At 35.9% G+C, this 23,035-nt stretch overlaps 1 protein-coding gene across 1 annotated transcript in view; it reads right to left on the reverse strand.

The window, feature by feature from the left end:
* EYA1 (EYA transcriptional coactivator and phosphatase 1) overlaps positions 1-23,035 on the reverse strand; it is a gene marked incomplete at its 3' end in the record, with an annotated part of 80,036 nt that overhangs the window by 14,097 nt on the left and 42,904 nt on the right. The window contains exons 11-13 of the mRNA XM_010181082.1: positions 20,782-20,924; positions 19,531-19,614; positions 13,431-13,520 (exon numbers count right to left, since the gene is read on the reverse strand). Coding sequence (XP_010179384.1) covers positions 13,431-13,520; positions 19,531-19,614; positions 20,782-20,924 — 317 coding nt within the window. The remainder of the gene's footprint in view (positions 1-13,430; positions 13,521-19,530; positions 19,615-20,781; positions 20,925-23,035) is intronic.

The raw sequence follows: 23,035 nt of genomic DNA on the forward strand, positions 1-23,035 counted from the left end.
CCCCCCCAACAACTTTATTAATGATCGAACAATTAAAACCCATAAAATTGCTCTATGGTTTGAGTAGAATCATTACATTCTGTGTAACTTTACTCCTAATCTCAAATGGAAGACAATACCAGCTCTAACAGCAGTGCTGCAAACTTAATAAATTATTTAATCTTTTAAGCATTCTGAAAGCTTATCACAAATCCAATCTAAAGGCAGTAACTGCTAATACCAGCTAAATTCATTAATATATTACTGCATTCTGCATCACATTTTTCTTCTAATAATATTATTTCAAAAAACAAAGAGTTAAAAAAGAGACAAGTGATACTAAGAAATAATTAAAATTATAAATACTGTTATTATAATTAATAATTATAAAATAATATTAAAATCTAATCAATAGAGAAAATGTTTCTCCTTTCCAGTTCTCTAATAAAATATTGGTAGGTATGAATTTACATAATAGTGAATTAAAATTATTTTAATTCTTACCTACCAGTATGTTATGTTATCTCAAGTACAATGGTTTAACTGTGCAGTAATTTTACTGATTTCTGAAGTATTATTTCAAACCTCTGCAACTGAAAGCCTAGAAGTCTCACTTGCTTTATGGACAAGAAAAATGGGAGCTATTAAACGATACATACAATCACAAATAACTTGTTTTGGAACAGCAGTACCTAAAGGAGCAAGACTCTGATTTACTGTTGTTCTGATTTCTTCTTTTTCAATGGATTACCCCATCATTCTGTAAACATAATTTGTCACCAACACCAGCCAGAATTCTCTGTAACCACTTTTTGCCTTTCTTTCAGATCTGTTATCCCTGCTGAGAGAATCTACTAAAGAAGAATTTTTCATACTGACACCAACTGTAGTCTTGCTGTGAATAGCCACATTCCCATAAAAATCATTCCATTTATTGCAAACTTGTTGGCAGACCATAGGAATAATAGTCAACTCAGGAAACCTTTTATCCTGAAATCACATAGCTTAACCCTTTGCATGACCAGATGAAGTTTATACATGAAAACTGTATCACCACACAGCTGATGTAATACTTTAGTAAAAGCATTTTTGTTGTTGGCAAGTTTTTAGAACTTTTTTTTCACAGTTCTTTTTTTCACTAAAAAAAAAAGACTGAAGTAGAATCAAACAAGCAGTATTCAGGATTTTTTCTTAGTATGCAATGTTCTATCTAGAATTATAGATTTTTTCCCAGTACATGAAATAATACATTAGCATATATGCTTGTGTGTAGTTTTGATTATAACTTAAAATTTACACTCATATGAAACTTTTTCCACCTATTTTTCCTACCTTCCTATGGTAAGGAGAGATGTATGAATTTACAATATAATGGAACAATTACAAAAAAAACCTGTTTGCCTTTGTGGAAGACACTTCTGTTAATCATTATATTCACCTTGTTAAGCACCAAACTAGTGGAGATTATATTCAGGAAAGACATTAGTTTTGTTAGTCAGTCCTCTTGATAGTTTGGGAGTCAGAGGTTGCTTGTATTCAAATTTCTGTCTGAATTTATTAAAGTGATGGAACAAAAAAAGTTGGTGTATGTTTTCACTGTCTATTTCACTCTGTTCGTCAACTCTTATTTGTAAGTAATTATGCCTTGATTTATGCTTTATCCATTTGACCAAGACCATAATGGGACTTTTGGATTTCTAAACACACCTTTAGGAAAAATATCCACATTTTGTTTCAATAAACATTTGAGTGGTATTTTTAAACTTTTCAGTCTGAGAAAATTCTTAGAAAACCTCTTACTTGAGTTACAACTGCTGCTACAACTGGCTTCCCCTCTCTCCTACCAATGTTAGGGAAGGAGTTATTCTCCTGTGTATCCATACTTGACATTCACAATGCGAGTTAGGAAAATATCCAGAAGAAAAAGAGGAGATCCTTCTACTGAGTGAAATTATTTTCTACATTTCAGAAAAGATAATTTGCTTAGATACAGCTGATCTTTCGCATGGCAGTAATATTTCAGGTGAGCTCGGTACTCATGTCAGCAGTCTGTACTCTGCTGTCAGTGGAGATGTGAGAACTCTCATTTCCCAGCTGGACACAGCCCTGCAGGTAACGTTCAGAAAGTGTCTGGACTGCCCTGTTCCGACTGGACAATGATCTTGGGGGGAAAAAACTCAACAAACCAAATACTCCATTCCTTCAGTACCTCATTGTTTCTTTTGTTAGGCTTTTCATATACATTTATTTTAATCCTCATTAAGTCCTCATGCTTTAACAGCACATGTTAAGACCACTTCAGTCTACTACAGTCTCCTAGCTTCTTGACTGTATCTAAAGACAAATTTTTAAAATGCAATTAACAGCACTCAGATTTTACTTTAAAACACAGAAAAATAAAAAGTGATACTGCAACGAGTAAAGAGAAGAATCCCCTCCCCCTTTCTTTAAAGTTTCATTAGACCATTGAACTGGATGAAATTCAGATAGAGGCCTTATTGTAACCACACTGAAACAGTAGAAATCTCCTGAGACTGTGAAACTCAAACATTTTGGGAACCAACTTCAAGCACTACTTTTGTGCTTTTAAAAGAAAATGAATGAAAGACACTTCTTAATTTTTCTCCCTGGAGCAACATTCTTATATAATTCCTACAAAAAAACACAGCACAAACAGACCTCTTTAAAGTATATGTGTGTGTGTATTTTCTTAAAATTTAAACTACAATCATAGCAGTCACACATAACCACACCAGTATAAACTGCATGATGGCTCTCAAGATATCAGACAACTTGTAAATTCATTTTAAAATTAAACCTAGGCTGAAGAGGTTGATAGAAACGGCCTACCACGCATACTGCTAAGATGCTTATGCTGTGATTTTAAATATTTGTACTTATGTGAGGATTGGCTAATGTGCTCTCATCCTGCAAAATGCATGTAGGCATGACACTTAGTTTCACCTAGCATTCCTAACATAAAAAGTGCATAATTTTCAGAGACTAATCCACTAGAAAAACCACTAAATAATGCAAATATGTGGTTTGTGGTTTAAGATTGTACCCAAATCAACAAGAAGGGAAACTCTTTTTAAAGGTGACTATTATGTTTCTCTTCCATTCATCTTCTGGGTTTGCACTGGAAGAGTGCAGTGAGGAAAAAAAATGGTTTGCTTCAAAGGGATGGAATCAGCACAAAATAATTGCATTACATGAACAGAAAGGGTGGGCTGGGAAAGGCATTTGAGTGTAAATTAATGTTGATCTTAGCTGGAGTAACTTGCACTATTCAGCATTTGCAGCTACACCAGGGACTTGACTGGCTGCATGAGATTTTACACACCTGTCAGCTTAATCAGAGACCAAAACACAAAATCTACTGCTCAGGAATGCTATTTGAATTTGTGAAACTTTTGAGATTTTTGGGTAATAAACTAATAACTTAGGAAACTTATGAATGTGTAATGAATGAGTCATAAATACAGTATTTACATCTGCAGTAGTAGATAGGCTTTTGTTCACTGGTATTCATAATATTTAAAGAAAATGTAAAAAACATTTTGTTCATATCAGCTTCATGACATACAAAAAGCCAAAGAGAAGCTTCTCTTTGCAAGAAGAAATGGAAAGCAATACATTAATTGACAGCAACATTAACTGCCTTTATCATTAGTATCAACTGTTTACTCACTCATTTGGAATCACTATTCTATTATTTCAGACTTCTGTGATCATTTAAATAATAAAAAGAGCCTATTCAAAACTGCAATGACAAGTCTGGCACTAAGAGGCCTTCAGGATGAATCACGTCATTACCTAATTTTGGATCTAACATGCTGAACCATTGAGTAGTGTATCACATCTGTCATTATGGCATGATCTGCATTGGCAGAAGAGCTCTGTGGCACCTATCAGCAATTTTGCAACACCTCAAAAGTGAAAATTCATTAAGGACAAGTATTTATGTGTGTCAGCAATATAACACAAGCCAGCATTTTGAAATCTGCTAATGGATTGTCAGCAAAAGCATGAAAATAGACTGCAGACTTCTCAGTCTGTCAAATTTCTTACAATGAGTTTTGCATCTCTTAATTTCCACCAAGCCTTAGACATACTTTTAGAACAACTATATGGTTTCGTTACTGGTTATAAGAGAATTTTCAAAGTGCTGTCTCTCGTCATTCATTATATAGCAATTTTTATGTTACCCTTCAGTGTCTGCCACTGCAGGACAAGAAGTTTCTGTTGCAATAAAAATTGTCATATCTGGGGTAGAAATATGATTCCAGTAACAGATTCTGTCTATATACTACTTTGATGCAGATATTACATGAATTTCTAGGTACCTTACCACCACCCTTCCATACACTATATCCTGTACTCGCCGATCCTTAAACCTGGTATTCCAGGCTCTGCAGAACCTAGCTGTAATGGCAGGTACAATTGTTACTATTAAAAGCATGTCAGCATTTGGCTTTTTTTTTCCTGGGAACAGGAAAGATCTTCAATTCATTCACTGGAAGGAAGACTTTTGAATGCGCATTTGGGAGAGTATGTAGTCAAAAAATAGCTTTTTTCATCTAATAGAAACTACTTTAGGGTACCATCTTGGAGATGGGTATAATACCACTAAAAGTTAACTTGCTGTCTATCGCAAACCTTTTTTCACTAGATCATATGCCACTTACAAATAGGGTCCCATCCAGAGGGACCCTGACAGGCTTGAGGAGTGGGCCAATATGAACCTCATGAGGTACAATGAAGCCAAGTGCAAGGTCCTGCACCTGGGTTGGGACAATTGCCTGTATCAACAGACTGGAAGATGATGGCATTGAGAGCAGCCCTGCAGAGAAGGACTTGGCGGTATTGGTGGATGAAAAGCTGGACATGAGCCAGCAAAGTGTGCTTGCTGCCCAGAAAGCCAATCGTATCCTGCCAGGGCCACCTCAAGAGTCGTGGGCAGCAGGTTGAGGGAGGTGATTCCACCTCTCTACTCCGACCTGGAGATCCCACCTGGAGCACTTCATCCAGTTCAGGGGTCCCCAGCACAAGAGAGACATGGATCTGTTGGAACAGGTCCAGAGAAAGGACAGGAAAATGATCAGAGGGCTGGAATACCTCTTCTATGAAAAAAGGCTGAGAGAGTTGGGGTTGTTCAGCTTGGAGAAAAGAAGGCTCTGGGAAAGCCTTATTGAGGCATTACAATACATAAAGGGGGCTTATAAGATAGATGGGGACAGACTTTTTACCAAGGTCTGTAGTGAAAGGACAAAGGGTAAGGGATAACAGTTTTAATCTGAAAGAGGGTAGATTTAGTTTAGACACAAGGAAGAAATTCTTTACTATGAGGGTAGTGAGACACTGAAACAGGTTATCCAGAGAAGTCATGTATGCATCACCATTGGAAGTATTTGAAGTCAGGTTAGACAGGGTTTTGAACAATGGGATCTAGTGAAAAATACTGCTGACCATGGCAGGGGGTTTGGAACTGGATGATCTTTCAAGATCCCTTCCAACACAAACCATTCTCTGATTCTATGAAATGTTCTTTACTGTACTATGTGATTTGCATGTCAATAAATTTATTCACAAAGTATGCCTGCCTACTCTTTTGCTCATTTTTACTACAGCAAAATGTAGGCATCCCAAACAGAGGTCCTGGTACCAAACAGTAGGCTACATGGCGTTCATACTGGTTACTAGCTCACAAATACAGACACCTGAAATACTGCAAAGATTAATGACGACTGATGCCCTTCTGCTCTAAACGTTAGGGTGTTTATTAACCTGTGGTTTTAAAAAATGAAATTTACTTCAAATGTATGAATGACTCAAACTGGAACAATTATAACTTACACAAATAATTTTAAAAACACACAAACAATAGAAAAAAATAAATACAATGGAAAACTGGCAAGTTTTGTTGGATTACTATTTGCAATAGTTTTTTTGTCCTTTTTTAAAAAGACATTTTTTGAATACACGCGTTTTCTAATTGTGGCAGCAGAGAAAGCATTCATGAAAAGGATGTTCCTGAGGAGTGAGACATTAAAGAGACCAAGCTAAAGCATTGTTAGAAAGCCAACTACAACTGTACTCAAGACTAACTACTACAACCCCCATTCAGCTGTCTCTTTTCCCTCTTGACTACTTCATGACAGAATTATCAACCTTGTACTTGTAGATACCATCCTTATCACCATCATCATCCTTATATGCAGATGAGGAGACTAAAGCACAGTCATGTCACTTCATTCTATACAAATATTTATGTAAAATACAGGCATCAGACAAGTGATTAGTACATCATGCCAGCAAAGGCTTACCCTGTAAATGTTTAGAGCTTGGAGCATGGCCTCAGTCACAAAATGGTCTTGATCTGATCTTTTCTGTGCAGAGAAGTTGAGCAAGCTTTTCTCTTGGGTGACTGTTTTCACAATCCTTCTTCTTCACCTCCTTGGTCTGACTCTGCGGCTCCCTGAACTACCATCACTGACTGTAGACCTCCATACAACTTAGTTAAGTTTAAATATAGACAGCACTGTACCTGTCATGCCTGCTCAAAGGTGGCTCTACATTTCCACAAGGTATGAGAGAATAAATGATGGACTTCCACACTCTTAATAGTGGCCAACTTGCTCTTCCAGTTGCTCTGGAGCTTGCTCAAAGCCTGCACTTAAGGGCTGGCTTGCATCCAAGTAGTTCACTTGTTAGATTACTTGACTCTAGGACCAGATGTGCTAAAATGCTTTCAGAAAGAGGAGCATTTTACCCTACAGTGGTCATGGTTCTTTGAGATGTGCAGCAACCTGCACACAATAAGTCTGCTGAATGTTATTATTCAATAATGTGTATTATCATAATGCCCATGATCCCAAATCATGCTTCAGAGTGCTACTGTGCTAAAAGTTACCAGCCTGAATCTGTGGCATATTAAACTATCAAGGTCTGAGGGGAAATAGTTTCCCTTTCTCCTTCAGATTAAAGAAACAGAACATCTGACTGTATTGCTTCAAAGGCATTCAGAACACTGCATGGTACGCTGAGGATGTAGCAGCATGCATGGTCACCGAAGGACCTGGGAGGAAAGTCACTTAGTCTCCTGCGGTGTTACCAAGACCTACAAAGGCGAAAATTCTCAGGTTGATGAAAAGAAGAATATATCGCCCTGTCATGAAGAAAAGGTCTCCTTGAGGCCCAGAAGTGATTTATATGGTGCATTTCCTTCCAGCAGCAGGGAAGCAGCCTAGTTTCACCTGGAAGAATTGAAGGCAAAGGCCAAAGAGGAGGCCTTTGGAGAAGTTTTGCTCCATGATCAGTCTTCATGGCTGCTGTGCTGGGTTCTAGTTATGGCCTTTCTTAGGCCTGAGCTCTCACCACAATCTCCTTGGAGCACCTCTTCTTGGAAGAATCTCTTCAGTGCCCTGTGGTAGTACAGAAGCTATCACTGCCACGAAAGTCTGCATTGCAACATGGGCCTTAGAGGTCCTTTTCACTTCTTTCAGGAACAGAAGACCTCTGCGTACCACTGGGTGTCAGACATCCCAGTAGCATTTCAAGCAGAAAAGCTGCTCTCCACACAGCCTTGAGCTTGCAAAGGGAGAGGTAGTGTTGATAAATACAGATAGTCCAATGACTGGGAGCTACAAACAAGGAAATCAGGCACATTCACATAGTAAATTAGGGAGGAAACAATCCACAAAAAGCAGTTTTCATACAAAATGTCTCCCTATCAACTTCTAGATCTGAGTAAATCTAAGCTAGCAGTTACGGACTACATGGAAAGATTTATTGCCATATGGGTGGAAAGAGGAGGTTTACAGGGCAAACACAGAGCATGAATGCAGCAATATAAATGCTGTTTATTCTTTGCTTTAAAGTCTGAAAAGATGCATCTATGCAAGTCAGTATCTCAATGCTTCATGAGAGCCGGGTATGTTCCCATCTGTGTAAAGTGTAGGATCTGTGAAATGCTTCTGTATTCATCTAACTTTATGTGTGGAGAGGCAGGAGAGTTAAAGCAACACAGATGGCTGCTCTTGTGCCGCTCCTCGGCATGGGAGGAGCAGTCGTTCCTGCTAGTGGCCAAGACAGAGGAGCAAAGGTGCTGCCTGGTAGTTGGGTGTGGGAAGTGAGGACTGTGGCACCCGCCTGCCCGGGCTGCTGCTCCAGACAGCCCTGGTTACAGACAGAGCTGCACCTTATAGAAATCATGCAACTCTAAGGCAGGCAGCTTTCCCGAGGGGTCCGTGCACAGTAATATGCTAACGCAATGCCTTAAACATTCATTAATCTGAAGTAATGCCATATTTGTAATCATAAAGCAGTTATGTAGCTCTTTTTGACACACAGAAGAGACTACACTCTGAATTTCCATCAGGAACACATCAATATACATCCAGGCAGATTTTAAGCAAGAAACTGAGTAGAAATTAATCAAGGCCAGCATTCTTAACCATTAGAACTTCTTTTCTTTTTTTTCCCAAAGAACAAAAGTTAACTACTTTACAGAAATATCTAATAGCATTCCCTCCTCTTTTAACCTTAAGAGAAATACATCAACTAACGTAGCTGAAAAACTCATACCATGCTGCCATTCAGAGTCAGGCTGGATGGGGCTCAGAGCAACCTGATCTAGTTGAAGATGTTCCTGCTCATCGCAGGGGGCGTTGGACCAGATATTTAAAAGGTCCCTTCCAACCCAAACTGTTCTATGATTCATCATAAATGACTAAAATACACATATGACATAAATGACATAAATACACATATCATCACTTTGTATACAGAGATTCCACAAACAAAACTGAATTGTGGAGCCATGAGTGTGCATTATATATCCTTCACTGATGGAAGAAAACTGAATGCTAACCATCATTACTGTGCCCTTTTGCATTATTGCATTTCTTGGAGGTGTCAAAATGATTAATTTTTTTTTTAGTTTCATAATATAAAAAGCCTTATTTTGAATCCTACAAAAGGACATGCCAAAAACCTGAAATGAACAAGCAGAAATAAAAAGCCTAAATAAAAAAAAAGAAAACTACAAATTAATTTGATTTTTATTACTTCAATAGAATTTAACACAGACAAAGAAACCAAGTATCTTATTCATAAAAAGTGTTAGGTAAGTTTTGTTTTAAAAGGCTCCATAAGTGACATTTCCAGCTTTGGTAAATAACTCTAAAGGAATAGACCTAATGAGGTGGTACCATTTTGGACTAGAGTTTGCAAAGCATTGAACTAGCTTTTTAAAATAAGATTTTCATTATCACTCACTACCAGCAATTTTTCCTTTAACATACCTAGTTATAATGTGCACTGATATGCTAAAGAAATGAATAAACCAATATTTTAAGAGGGTCAGTATAACTATGTAAATATATACAATCTTTAATGATGTATATAGTTAGATGTTACGTTTCAGTCCTATCCTCAAGTTGCTAATTTACCTAAAACACTGGAGCATACATCCACATAATATGTGTAATTGCTCCATACTATTATACATACCATTAAAATATTATATCTTATTATCCCTATCACAACATAATCAGCATGTAAAATCACACATTCTTTTGTGATGAGATAACTCTGGTTCTCTTGAGAGCACTACATCAATGTATTTATACCCTCCTGCACGCAATTAAAATTCTACTACAGAGCAGAGTATGAGATATTTAAATGAAAATGTCCAGTACTGAAAATCTAAATTACCTATTTTGAAGCCCAAATACAGATTTTGGAACCTAAATTTTGAGAACACTGCATTATTTTCTACTTTTTGACCTAACATATCATTTAATCATGAAATTACTATTAATGTAAGAAATCATTCTTTATTATGGTACTTAGATCAAATGATACATTAATAAACATTAATGTTTTTCTTCCAGTATGTTAAAAAACTTGTCATACCCCCTTAACATGCCATTTAAGAAATGTTCCTTCAAGAACTGAAATTATTGCTATTATATCAATTTGGAATTAATTACTCAAAATAAATCTGTGCAAAGTGAAGGAAATAAGCGATCTCTCTTACTTTTTCCCAAAGCAATAAACTAAGGACTAGCACAAATTAAGGGTGAAGCAACTAACTGTAAATCTAAGTGCAGCTCACACATTCATAAACAGATTACTGACCTCGGAGCTAGACAGTGAGATCTGACTGAATATCTTCACTGAGTTTGAAAACTGCCAATTAAAATAATAATAATGATTATGATGATTATTGTTGTTGTTGTTGTTATTGTTATTATTATCATCATCATCATTACATAAAGAGTAACATATAGGAAATAAGACCTGGCTGTATCCCTTACTAAATGAGAATGGATAAACTAATTTGCAACGGATAAACTAGTTTGCAACTGATATACATTTGCATTGATTCACTTTATACAGACTAAAAAACAGCTGCTGAAATTTAGAATTTAACCCAATAACATAATTAAATCTGTAGGTTCAGCTTTGAAAAGCCAGTTAGGTCATACACAAATCAAGCAGTGCTTTGGAGATCACTGCTGCAACTCTGCCCTTTGCATTCAAAATGTTAAACCAGACTTCAGCGGTTAATAAGAAGACAAAATACTTTCCCCCTAACTTGGCTGACAAAGAGAGCTGTTCTGATTAGTACTTTCTGGAATGTATCGGATGAAAAGAAGATTTTTATTAAAAAACATTAACTTGTGGTATCTGGAAAAATGTGCATCTTAGGCCAAAGTTATGACAGATGATTGCCTGCCCGTAAACCCAGCCTCTCTATATGGCAGGAAGGGTTCCCTCTGAGTCTGGGTGAGCTAGTGAGCATCAACTTTCAGGTTCCGACTTTGAATTATGCCTAGACTCAAAGACATGTCTACACTGTGGGTTAGACATGTTCCAAATCCAGCTTTGCCCGTCTTCATACTATTTCTAGGCAAAAATGCCCAAACCCTGCAGCTTGCTGGCAGAGCTGCCTACAAACGCCTTGATTCCTAACAGCCCAGATGTTTGTGCACAGGGATTGGAAAGCTTAGATCTGAGCAGGGTCACTACCTGATCTTCCAGGCTCTGTCCTTCATCAGCAAGAACAGATGCTTTAAGCCTGAGGCACAGCCAAGCCAAATTGCCCCCAGTTTTCATGGAAGTCTGTCAAGCTGTAAGGCAGACTGAACTTCCAAGCCACCAAGCGAGGACTCTCGAGTTTCTGAGATAGATGCAAGGAATCTGTTCCAAAGTCTCAGGCCTTGGGAACCCAGCAGGCCCTGCTAATAATAGTGACACTCACGAGAGTGACAAACTGCATCTCCAGGAGGACACAATCGTTAAAAAACACCACATGTCTGCAACATGTTTCAAACAACCTGAATTTTCTGGTGAACTGAAAGCCTCAGTCTGTGGCCAGATCTCCTTCCCACAAAGGGAAGGACCACATTCATTCCCACAAAGTATGGGCTCTCTTATCCCCCCTCTCTGCCTGCTTCTCTGAAGACTCCATGGCAATCCACAAGCACAAATCTACTCCTCTGCACCACTGAACATGCTTTTCTCTCCCTTGGACAGGCCATGATCTTTCAGCTCAGAGCTCATGTTCCTCAGAAATAAGGACTTAGACCTCATGTACAAGGACATGGACACAACTGCTGATTTCTAAGTGCCTCTGTGTATGAAGAAGACCGACTGGGGTATAGATGCAGACTATTACACTTGAGTCTGGGGACACATGATAAACTGGCTTGTTATGGGAGAAATGCAAAGAACCAAGCTCATCCAGTGAGCTCCTGTAGTTCTGTGAACCACCTGGATTAGCATTTTTTTCATCCACAGCTTCAAAGTTCTTCAGTGAATAAAATGCTATGTTGTACAGTTAAGGTGATAACATGCCAATTAGCAGGAGATAATCTACTACTCCAAAGATGGGGTTGATTAACTTTCATTGAAGTCAGTGATGCTAACAAACATGCAAGAAGTAGCAGCTACAAGTCTACTAAATATCTGGCTACGCACAGCAAATGAAAACACAGCAAACTTTATTGAATATACTGGTAAGATACAGTAGTACTTTCTCTTTCTGCTCTGGATAAAATTAAACATGACCAGAAATCAGAAACAGATCTGGAAAATAACTAGCATTGTTATACTTTTCTACAAATCAGAAAAATCAGTCCTACACATACAATTAATGGTGTTTCTTATATCCAAAACAATCATATCTTTACATATAGCTACCTTAATGAAAGAAAACATTAGCTTAAAATTTAAAGAAATAATCTATCTTATTGTAAGTATAAAAAAGTAAATACTCCACTAAGGAAAGGAAGGAAAAAAAAACCAACCCCCATTTAAATAATTTCATTACATTCTAAGATGCCAAATCATCTGTGAATGGTTTCTTTTTAGATGAAAAGAAATCGAAATATAGGACAGATGTTGGACAAACCACATTTGAGGTCTATCACACACTGGCATTTTTCAAATGATTTTGGCTCATCTATTAAATAAGGTGTATTTTGCTTGATTTTGAAAAGGGAAACATCAGGAAATATTTAAAGGCCAATTGCTGCCAATTAACTTTGATCAGCAAAAGTTGCATTTGAATCTTTTAGATTCTTTTGCCTGTCTGGAATAACACACTATTCTAAAATCTAGCAAAACAACAACTTGATGATTAATGTGTGTTGGCAGCCCCACCACAAGCTTGCTTAACAGTTGGATTTTAAATAAACAGCTGTCTTCATTATGATGGGAAAGAAATCTGACTGTTTTCATGTTTTTGTGTTATTAAAATACGATCAGAAATTGCTTTTTTCCCTTCTAAGGTGAAGCAGCCAGGCATTATGGTGACAGTCTCTTTCAGCAGTTTGGATAGATTTAGAACAATCTCACAAGTGTCACCAAACCAGAGCCTACACAGGCTGAAAAAGCCCTTGGCACGCCGACACCAGCTCCTCACCGCACACCGTGGTGGAGAGGCCTGTAACAAATCGTACCTGCCACCAGGGAAGCAGAAGACCCCCAGAAACAGGCCATGGAGATGGACAGTGAAAACAACATCAATGGCTCTCCTCAAGTTTAAGGTAAAACTTGCCCACAGTGGGCTGTAAAGTGAGAAATCTGTACCCAGGCATTAACTGTTTATAGAAGCTGAAGTTTAATATTTAATGGCCTGTGCAGACTATTGAATTCTAATTTTATAGACACTTTTGGTGTATTCACTTCTCAAACTTGTCTGCTGAGGTCATAAAGACAAAGAACTGTGAGGACAAAACCCTACCATTTAAACTATTGTAACCTTTGAATGCAAGTGCAGACATTTAGCTACATCCTAATGATTAAATTACACAGGTATTTTCTAAATATTTCCATATTAAAACTGTGAAATCCAAAATAATTGTCAAACCATCTAATAACACATAAAAAGAGACAAACATTAAATCACCTCTACGTGTTTTCAAAGAATGAATACTTACTTCTAAATCGTTAAAGAATAAGTGTGTGTCTGCTAAATTGAAAATCATCTCTTCCATTCGGAGTCCAAGAGACACAGACGTGGGTGGATCCTTAAAGAAGAAATTAAGTGAGTACACCATCAATACCATGCCCAACATATATAGTAAAACACAAACTGGAGGAACTGCTGTTCAACAGAGATTATTCAATGTATTAAATGCCACATCCATATGTTCAGTTTAACTTCAGCAACTCTCTAATCCTGCACTATAATATTTACCAGTAACACTCAAAAATATGATATTAACTCGAATGATATCATGATTCTGCAGCAAGACCTCTGTGGTCACCCTCGTGCATCCCTGGCATAGGCTCTCTGTCCTCCACACAGAAAGGGCAAATTCATTTAACCTAAAACCTCTCCAGATTTTACAACTGTTCATAAGTTTTATGGTCAACCAGGGGCATGATAATGCTATTGTTGCTCAAAATAAACTCTCACTGGTCACAAGTGAAAGGATTAGGTCCTGGGAATACCTAGTGACTTAAAAGCAAATCACCATTAACATTTTATTTGCAAATGGCAATTATTGTTAAAACCACTCCTTGATTCTCCACAAAACCATGCTTTAATTATGCTCTCAGTCTGGCCCACCCATGCAGAGTGAACAAATCTATTGTTTGTTATTAATACATAACACACTTTAACTTCTCTACAGAAATTACCATAACAACTTATTCCTTACTGAGCTAATAAACTCAAAAAGCATGTTCAGCATTGTGGTTACCAAATGCATTACAGATGTTTGTCTTGTTTTGATTTTTTTGTGTTTTATATATTTTCAATCTGAAAAATTGAAAAGAAAGCCTAATACGTACATTTGATATAGAGTTTCTAATTTATAATGCCAAGTACATCCAAGCACACAGAAGCATGAGTTTGAAAGAACATGTTATATTGTCTCATGACACCCTCTGTTAACAATGTTAGTTTGTTAGGAATTATATTTTAAATAGAACTGCAGAAGTGACAACCCATATTTTACTTAAAATAAGTTAATATTCTAAACCCGATGACAACTGCAAGTTAAAAACTAAGAGATGCAGTCTCTAGTTTCTTTTTCCACCTCTCAATCAAATTAATAGGTGTTTTAACATGATCTCTGAACTTACAAACATTTTTCTGTAACTACTGGTTAACAGGCAAAATGTGTCAGTAGCAAAGAGCTGGAAAAGAATGCTGATTTGGAAGCTTGTTTGTCTTCTAGAAATGCCAAAACCTAAGTAAAACTAACCAGAAAAAGAATTTTGGAAAGAAGCATTTAGAAACAAAGCTACATAGAACAGACAAAACATCTATTACTCTAACATACGTTAAGAGTAAATAAGTTTTCCAGTATCAAAAAAACAGCCCTTATAAATGGGAAAGAAAAATTGTATTATGCTATCTTGATGATCTCTGCCCCTAAAAATAAGCCTTCTATTTAAAGTGGCACTGCCAAAAAACCAGAATATTTGGCTTCTTAATTCAAATGGAAAGACTTTAAAATATGATCAAAAGTATTCTGTCTCTGTTTTAATACTGCTTTATTCGTAGCCTTATATCTTCCTTTTCCTTACTTTTGCGGGCATGTGAGGTGGGAAGCAGGTGATCTTCTCTCTCTAGCTAGGCCTGAGGCTACTTTTCCTCTGACATTCCAAATTGTGCCCAGTGACCACCCCACCGTTCTTCATAGCTCATTAGCCTTTTTTTATTAAATAAGACAAGGATTTCTGTTGTGCCTGAGGTGAGGCATAGTCCCACAGAACTCACTACTCCAGTTATTCAAAGGAGGCAGATAGATTAAGTGTCTAAGATGCAAATGAAGATCACTAGCTACATCTTGATTTTCTGCTACTAATGTAACAGCGTAGAACTAATCCCATTCTGAGCTTCCATCTATAAATGGGAACATCCTTTTGAAAAGCAGAATAAATTGGCAGACAGAACATGATGTTGGTTATGAACCTGTATGGTTAACTTTAAACAAATGCTGGCAAATATGTATTTTCAATTTCAAAGTGTGCATGACTTAAATTAAAGACTTTTTTTAAACTTTGTATCACTATTCTCAGTCTGAAAAACTGTTTTTTTTGTAAATCTTTGAAATATTTCACTCCAAGGTATTTTTAAATGGCAGGCAAAACAGAATGGGGATTTCTCTACAGTAATATTAAAATAATGCAATTTATTAGGTTAATTTAATTAGGAGAAAAACAAATAAGAAAATCATTGGCACCTACTGAAAATGTCAGATTAAATACCATAAAAGCTAAGAGAAGAAACAAAGCAGGTTGCTTTTCAAAGAAACCTTAATTCCTTGATTAAACACATTTCTTTTCTATAGAAATTTCCACTCAGCAAAAAAACTGTGTTGAGTTGCAGTTCTGGATACTCTACAAAAGCAGACGCCTTATCTGCATTAGGGTTTTAAATATCTGTGTAGTCACAGTCTCACAACTGCTCTAGCAAAACACACAAGAGCCTTGGTTTAAGGCACTGCAGTAGATTAAACTCTGATGTCAGACATTAGAGTGGGAGCTGAAAACTTTTAAAAAATACAAGGCTAGAATAAAGGTTTGTTGTTTTTTGGGGTTTTGTGTTTTGTTTTTTTTTTAAATAACTCCATACCAAACCTTCTTTTGCAATTTTAAGCCACTAATTGCTAACTAATTACTGTGAGGTGTCACATAACGAGGAGGAAAGCTAACAATCTGTTCTTGTTGCTTGGGATTTGCAGGTTCAGGAGGAGTGTCTTTTCAGGTACGATCAAAATCAGGTACAAATCTCTGAGGGAGGTACAGTTTAGCTAAAGAAAAGAAATACCAATGTCAAACTGCTTAAGCAGGCCTCTTGTTTTGAATACTACTATTGGAGCCAAAACATTGTCTGTATGTCATTTCTAAATTCTACCCACTTGATTTCTTTGTTTTGTGGAGAAACAAGAAGCTGAAAAACAGGAAAGTTCACTTTGGGTACAAGGCTTATTTTCCACTTAAGTCTACAGGTCACAAATGAAGGGTTAAGTGAAAACAGGCTTTGTTTTTCTCAATCTCTAAAATGTATTAAACCACATTAAAATATCTTAGAATTTAAAGGAAAATTCTTTTAAAGCCTTCAAACAGAAATGCTTTCACGGAGAATGGAAATGTACATAAAGACCACAGTACTCTAGGGCCAATACTGAGACATACTTCCACCTGCTCTAAAGTATTAAAGAAGGGCTTCAACTTTTTCCAAATTCCAAAACTTAACCAGTTGACATCTGGCTCAAAATATAAGTTTTGAGGTGTTAGAAGCCCTAATGTCAATTAAAGTAACTGATAACTTGATATTTGATCAATAGATCTCTCTCTGTACATACTAAAAAAAAAATGCCAAAAGCAAATGGAAATGTTTTGTTTTGTTTCTTTTTCTTCTCTTCCAGAAGTACAAATCATACTCCTACACTACTTTCATACATTTCCATTAAATTCACAAAATTCAAATCACCCTTAAATAAAAACATACCATGACTATGCAAAGTGAAAAAGAAGGGTATTATTTTGTTCCAACAAAGTTGAAGGACAAAAGTGGGGAGAAATCAGAGCACAATAGCGGCAAAAGGAGAGCAGGTGATAAAAACAGATGAGGAAGTAAGAATATACAGAAAAGGGTAGCACAAGCAAGAAGTTATGAGGTATGAGGTAGAGAATAAGGAAAAGAAAATCAATCCCTTCAGCAGCAAGGCTGCTCATCATTCATAACCATTCACCATGAAACTCACTCAGGCATTATGAAAAGACCTAAATGCCCTAGGATATTTTTGCCTGTTTGAAGGTCCACCTTTTGTATTTTAATGATTATGTGAGCAGCTTAGATTTAATTTTTAAAAGGGTATTTCTAGCCCTCACCACAGTGCAAAAACATGAGAGAACGTGATGTTAGGTGAAAAGAATAAGAATTCCCCTCAACAATTTTTTTTCTTCTTGTGATCTGTATTTCTCATTTTAAAAGCCAGAAATCCTTAGGAAACACTCCTTAAAAAAATGTGCACCTCCCATTGCTGCAAATAAACTCTATGATTCTCATATGACAGATACATGTTTTTGCCTGTTTGCTTTGAACGTTTGACACTATCTTCCTCTAAAGTCTATGGAAATTAGTAGCTGTTGCCTCAAGCTGTCAATAAGCCAAGAAAAATTGTGATATGAATGAAATTTGACAAAAGCAAAGCAAGAATAGCCCACTTTCATGACTGCATGAGAGCCAAAGATGTACACCCCCTCACCAAAAAGGGGTATTTATCCACAGCATAAGCACTAGTGCCATCATCCTTCTTAGCATCAACGACCGGTTGTCATTTAGCAATGCAGAAATATTCTGCCACGTGCCTTGCAAGCAGAGCCAGCCGGGCAAAAGCTACATCTCAAGTAAACAGTGCCAGCAGTGATGGAGGAGCTGTAATTGGTCAGCCATCTCCTTGCAGCATACATATTTATATCTCTTAGCAGCTTAATCCCAGCCACTCTCCTCAACCTCAAGCACCCAGTAAGAAAGGTGTTTATGTTCAGGCCCCAATTAATGAAAGCACTACGAGGAACTAGTAACAAATGGAAAAAACATGCTTGCACAACTACTTCTATGGCAATGACTAATTAGGCTTTTCCAGCCCTGCTCTGCTGCCCAAAAGCAAGTGGTGAGATTCTGTTGGCACCAAGTTTTTTTTGTGAGCGCTGTGATTTGTTTTTCCCATTTTGAGCTGAACTAAACTGTGACGTTTGGCAATTTTAGGGTGCAATGCAAAAGCTGTTTTTGGAGAGAGTTTGTCATATCTTCATAGAAGGATGAGAAATAAAAAACAACTTTTTGAAAATGTTCAATACTCTATAATGCTACTGCCTACATGTATCCATACAACAATTGTCAAAACATTTAAAGTTCTAGTGTCTTTTTACTCAATAGAAACTATTAACACGTAGAAAACCAAGGCTGCAGAATTAACATGCTTTTCTGACACATAATGAAAAGAACTAATTATACTCCTCAAACATAAGCTGCTATTGCAGCAAACACTTCCAAAAATACACCACACCTGAACAAGCAAGAAAGGTTGCAAAGTACTGGTTTAGATTTTTATACTGCAAAAAGCTGCTGTGAGGAATTCAGAACCTGACCCCGGCATGGACTTAATCAGTAGTTGCTTTCCCTTTCACTTAACTGTGCACAGGGTAAAACCCTTTAGTGATAAATATAAGCTTTTCATGAAGACAGAGTAATTACATGAAACCAGAAAAAACTATCTGGTTGTTCTTTATATGAAGAAATGTTTAAGGTTACCAAAGAACCACGTTCTAGTCATACCGCACATGAGGTGAACATGAAATGGCACTACAGATTTTAGCACAAGCTGAGACATCAGTTCTCAAACACAATCCTGGAAAAACAAAGTATAATCTCACTAGGGCATTCCATTCATAAACTGCTCTTATTCACCTAAGTCTGTGTTTCTCTTCTGAGAATTACTGAGGAAACTCACAGTCTGTAGACATATTCATCAGTTCAGTTATGATTTATAGACTGTGCATAATAGAAAGATTTGACTCATAAGCAGACTTCCAAAAACATCAGTCAATACGTAGATTAAAAAAAAGTTAAGAGAAAAAATTTAGACTAATCTCTCTGTGTCCAAAAGTATTCTTCCTCTTGCCTTCTCAATACAGAGCAGTCTACTGCCAATTGCTCAGAACTAACATGTTACTTTAGCAATCACTCCTCGAAGTTCTTCACTCTCTGAGGGGAACTAAACCTCTGAGGATTTTGATGATATCAACAGGTTTCAGACATTCTGTATCTACAAACCAAATCTTAAATGGTCAAAGTATTACTCCCAGTGCTATTTATTTATTTATTGAATATAAAAGCTGAGAAAGTGCAAAGAAAGGACATGTGAAACAGCTTTACTCCTTCATTTTTTTATGTCTTGAAACACCAGTACCACTTTATCTCTGGAAAATCAACTACTGTTCTCATCTTCCTTGTGCATCAACTATAAAATAGCAAATACTACTGAAAATTTCCATCAGTTTCTTGACACTTACCCTTCCATATCTGTTGGCATAGGACCCTGTAAGCAAGGAATGGAAAATGATGATTGTCTCATCCAAATCCCAAATGAATACTCTCTGTAAAAAGAGAATCAAATCAATGTGTTTCTCTGTGAAGCTGATACTTGAAATGGAAAGTTAAAATTTGAATCAGTAAGTGATGAGAAAATCTCATAAATGAGAAAATTGTATTGAAATGGTTATATACTAAAACCATAGTTTCCTTGCCATTTATTTTCAGAACTAACAAGTTTTTTCCAGAATAGGGTAATACAATCTGTTAGCTTCTTCTTATTACAATTGCTATTATATAAAATTATTCTATTCGAATAAAATTATAGTTACTGTCAAATACACAGAGAAAATGAGATGTACAATGTATTATTTTAAAGCCAGATGTAAGATAGAAACTGAAATAAATTGAGAGAAGCCTCTGAAAATTAAATCTTCTGGGTTTGAATTCTGTATTTCTGCAAGTCTTACAAAACAAAGTTCATATAACTGCACTTGGAAATTATCTCTAAAAGCAAAATACAGCTAAATTGCTGCTACATACTTAAATCCCCTTAATCTATGTTCATTTTTTAATGGATTTTAGGCACCTGAAGTATGAAAATTATGAAGTTAGATGTTGCATGTGTAAGAATTTATGGCATCAGTAAATAATTCTCTTGCTTACAGCCAATGGAAAATAATGTGTTGCAAATTTGTCCTCTGACCACACACAAAATGATATTTTAGTGAAAAATAAAGTGTTCAAATACATGTATTTTAAATCCTGGTGAGATTTTTTTTCCCATGATGACAAATGGGCTAAGCTTTTGGAAAGGAAAAGTAATGCAACGTGGACACTCATAGCTGTGGTATGTCAGTGGAGATGTGTTCTCAACACCAAGCATGGGCCACTGAGGGGAGTGTGAACATAGCTTGAGAAAACAAAACACACTATTGTGCTAGAAGTGTCTCCTGTCCAAATGCAAACCTTTCTTTCACTTGGGAAAAGCTTGCTTTTTTTTTAAATCAAAAGGAAAACAAAACATCTATTATTTTTCAGAGGAAGTAGGTGCTCTTCTAAAGAAACTTCTTCATGAAGAAAATTCTATCTTCTACAAAAAAAACTGTTAGAACAAAAAGAAAGGGATGCCCAATGCCACTTTACATTTTATGTGTAAATAATACTTCTCTCTGCAAAACAGTAATAGAAATAGAGTCTACAACAGGTCAAAGACATCTAATGTAATGTACCTCTAGATCAGAGTCAGGTGGAGGTGAAGGATTATTGTTTCTTCTGCCACGTCCACGTGATTTCCCATCTGAACTACGACGCAATCTATCTGAATCAGAATCTTTAATGGGTGTTGATGGACTGTGGATTGTACTGTATTCTGCTGTAACAAAGAAATGTAATTTTTAACTTTCAGTTTAAACTTCAAAATTATTAACTTCCTTGCTTTTTACATGTGACACTAAAAACAAGATGTTCACTAAAGAGTCCTAACTAAAATAATTAAATCTACAATGATAAGTGGTAATACTAATACATAAATTAATTAAATGGAGTTCTAGGTATATGTAAAAACAGAGAGATAAATTATTTCAGAAAACAAATAAAAAAGAAGTAAAAAAAATCTTCATTCCTTCAAATCATAGGTAAGATTATATCACTTCATAGACAAGATTAAACTTTAAATGAACAATTTAAAGCGATACCAGCTTTTTTTAAAAAAGAACATTATTTAACTCTAAGCTTTCAAATATGCTTTAAGATAACCATTACAGTGACAGGCTAGAAAAAAAAAAATCCAAGTGTGAAAAAAGGTATTATACAGAAATTGAAAACTTTTCCAAATTGCCTGGTTGCAGATGCTTTACTTTTAGAACCAGAACTCATTTGAGCCAGATTAATATAATTATTTCTAAATCTGTCATAAAATAGAATCCTTATTTTCCCAGGGCAAGTTCAATTAATAAGTTTTAAATATGCATCAACTACAAAGATGAAATTTATAGTATTCTTCAAAGGCTTACACAAAGGCTTTTCCAATGAGTACCTTCAAGACAGGATCCAATTCTTTATAAACAGTATTGTACACAACTATTATGCTTCAGCAAAATTAAGGTACAAAAATATTTACTGTTATTGAACAGGTAAAAATGAATTATTAATTTTGTATGTAGGAACAACAAAGTTTTCCTGAAAACATGCTAGGTGGAAGATATTTCACTATTCTTAACATCCACAGACTCAGGAACAGTGAAGTGCTTGAATATTAACAAAGCAGACACTCAGCATAATTTATCCTTCCTAACTCGTTTAACTAGAAGTACCATACTCCTCAGAAATGCAATAACACATTTTAAAATATCTTTTCAAGACTGTCTTTCATAGTCTTAAGTTCACAGAGAAAAGACTTTTATTTTGACAGTTATTGTTAATTTTATTCCCTAAAATCATAACTTTTGTGAAGGCAACTGGAATTTTCAGCATACAATATATTTATTAATTCTACTTCTCAGTTTTACTTCTCTACTCTTTAGAGTTCAGTACATGTGGATATTTGTATCAATATTAATTTACTTTTTAATCAGCCTAGACCATGGCATTTCAGTTTGAACAAACAGGTATACTTCTCACACAAATGATTCTTTCTCCTGAAAAAACATCCTGTTTGGGTCAAAGGTTAGATTAAGGAGTAGACTCTGGACATCTGTGTAACACCAGATATTTACAATTACTCAAAATAATAATGGTTGCTTGTGCTGAATGAAAGGAAAAAGTCTTGAAGCCCTCATGTTCAGCCTTCAAATCTACATTTAATGGAAATGAGTGAGTATTTTATATTATAGTTTTACCCGAGTATCTCAGTGTACATTAAACAAATTGGAATACATTAAGATGTAACTCAAGGAATCTTCAAAAAATCTTCCAAAAAGACTTAACCTATACCTAAAAGAGTGATTTTGTGTATGTGCCAAACAACAAAAATCATCCAGCCATGTCAGTCTACGTAACTGAAGACAGAGGTTTAAATGTTGAAGATCATGTGCATCCCAAAAATAATATACATTTTTTTCCTATGACAATGTACACTTCAGAATATTTAAATTAATACTTTGAATGTCAATTGCTCTTTCACCTACTATACAAAATGAAAATACGAAATCATAACTCAACTAGTGCAAATTTTTCCAGCCTTTTAAACTTAAATGAGTTTATCTGCTATACATTATTTTTATTATTAAAATCCTTAAAGGAAGAAAAAAAGGTGAGGAGAGAGGGGAACAAAACATGCAAAAGCTTTGAAATAAATTACAGCCAAGTAAAAAAAAAACAGACTGAAATTTCTTCAATAGGTATACTGGCCAGTGATGTTCTAAATATGTGCTCTAAAATTCAGATCTAATGAAAAATTGCATTCCCTAGTGACTAATCTAAATTAAGGTTGCTCTTAGCCTCTGACAGTATTTTTAGGAGTTTTGTTTTACATCCTGGTTTCTA

Source organism: Mesitornis unicolor, unplaced genomic scaffold (assembly GCF_000695765.1).
Source record: "Mesitornis unicolor isolate BGI_N332 unplaced genomic scaffold, ASM69576v1 scaffold31393, whole genome shotgun sequence".
Taxonomy (NCBI): Eukaryota; Metazoa; Chordata; class Aves; order Mesitornithiformes; family Mesitornithidae; genus Mesitornis; species Mesitornis unicolor.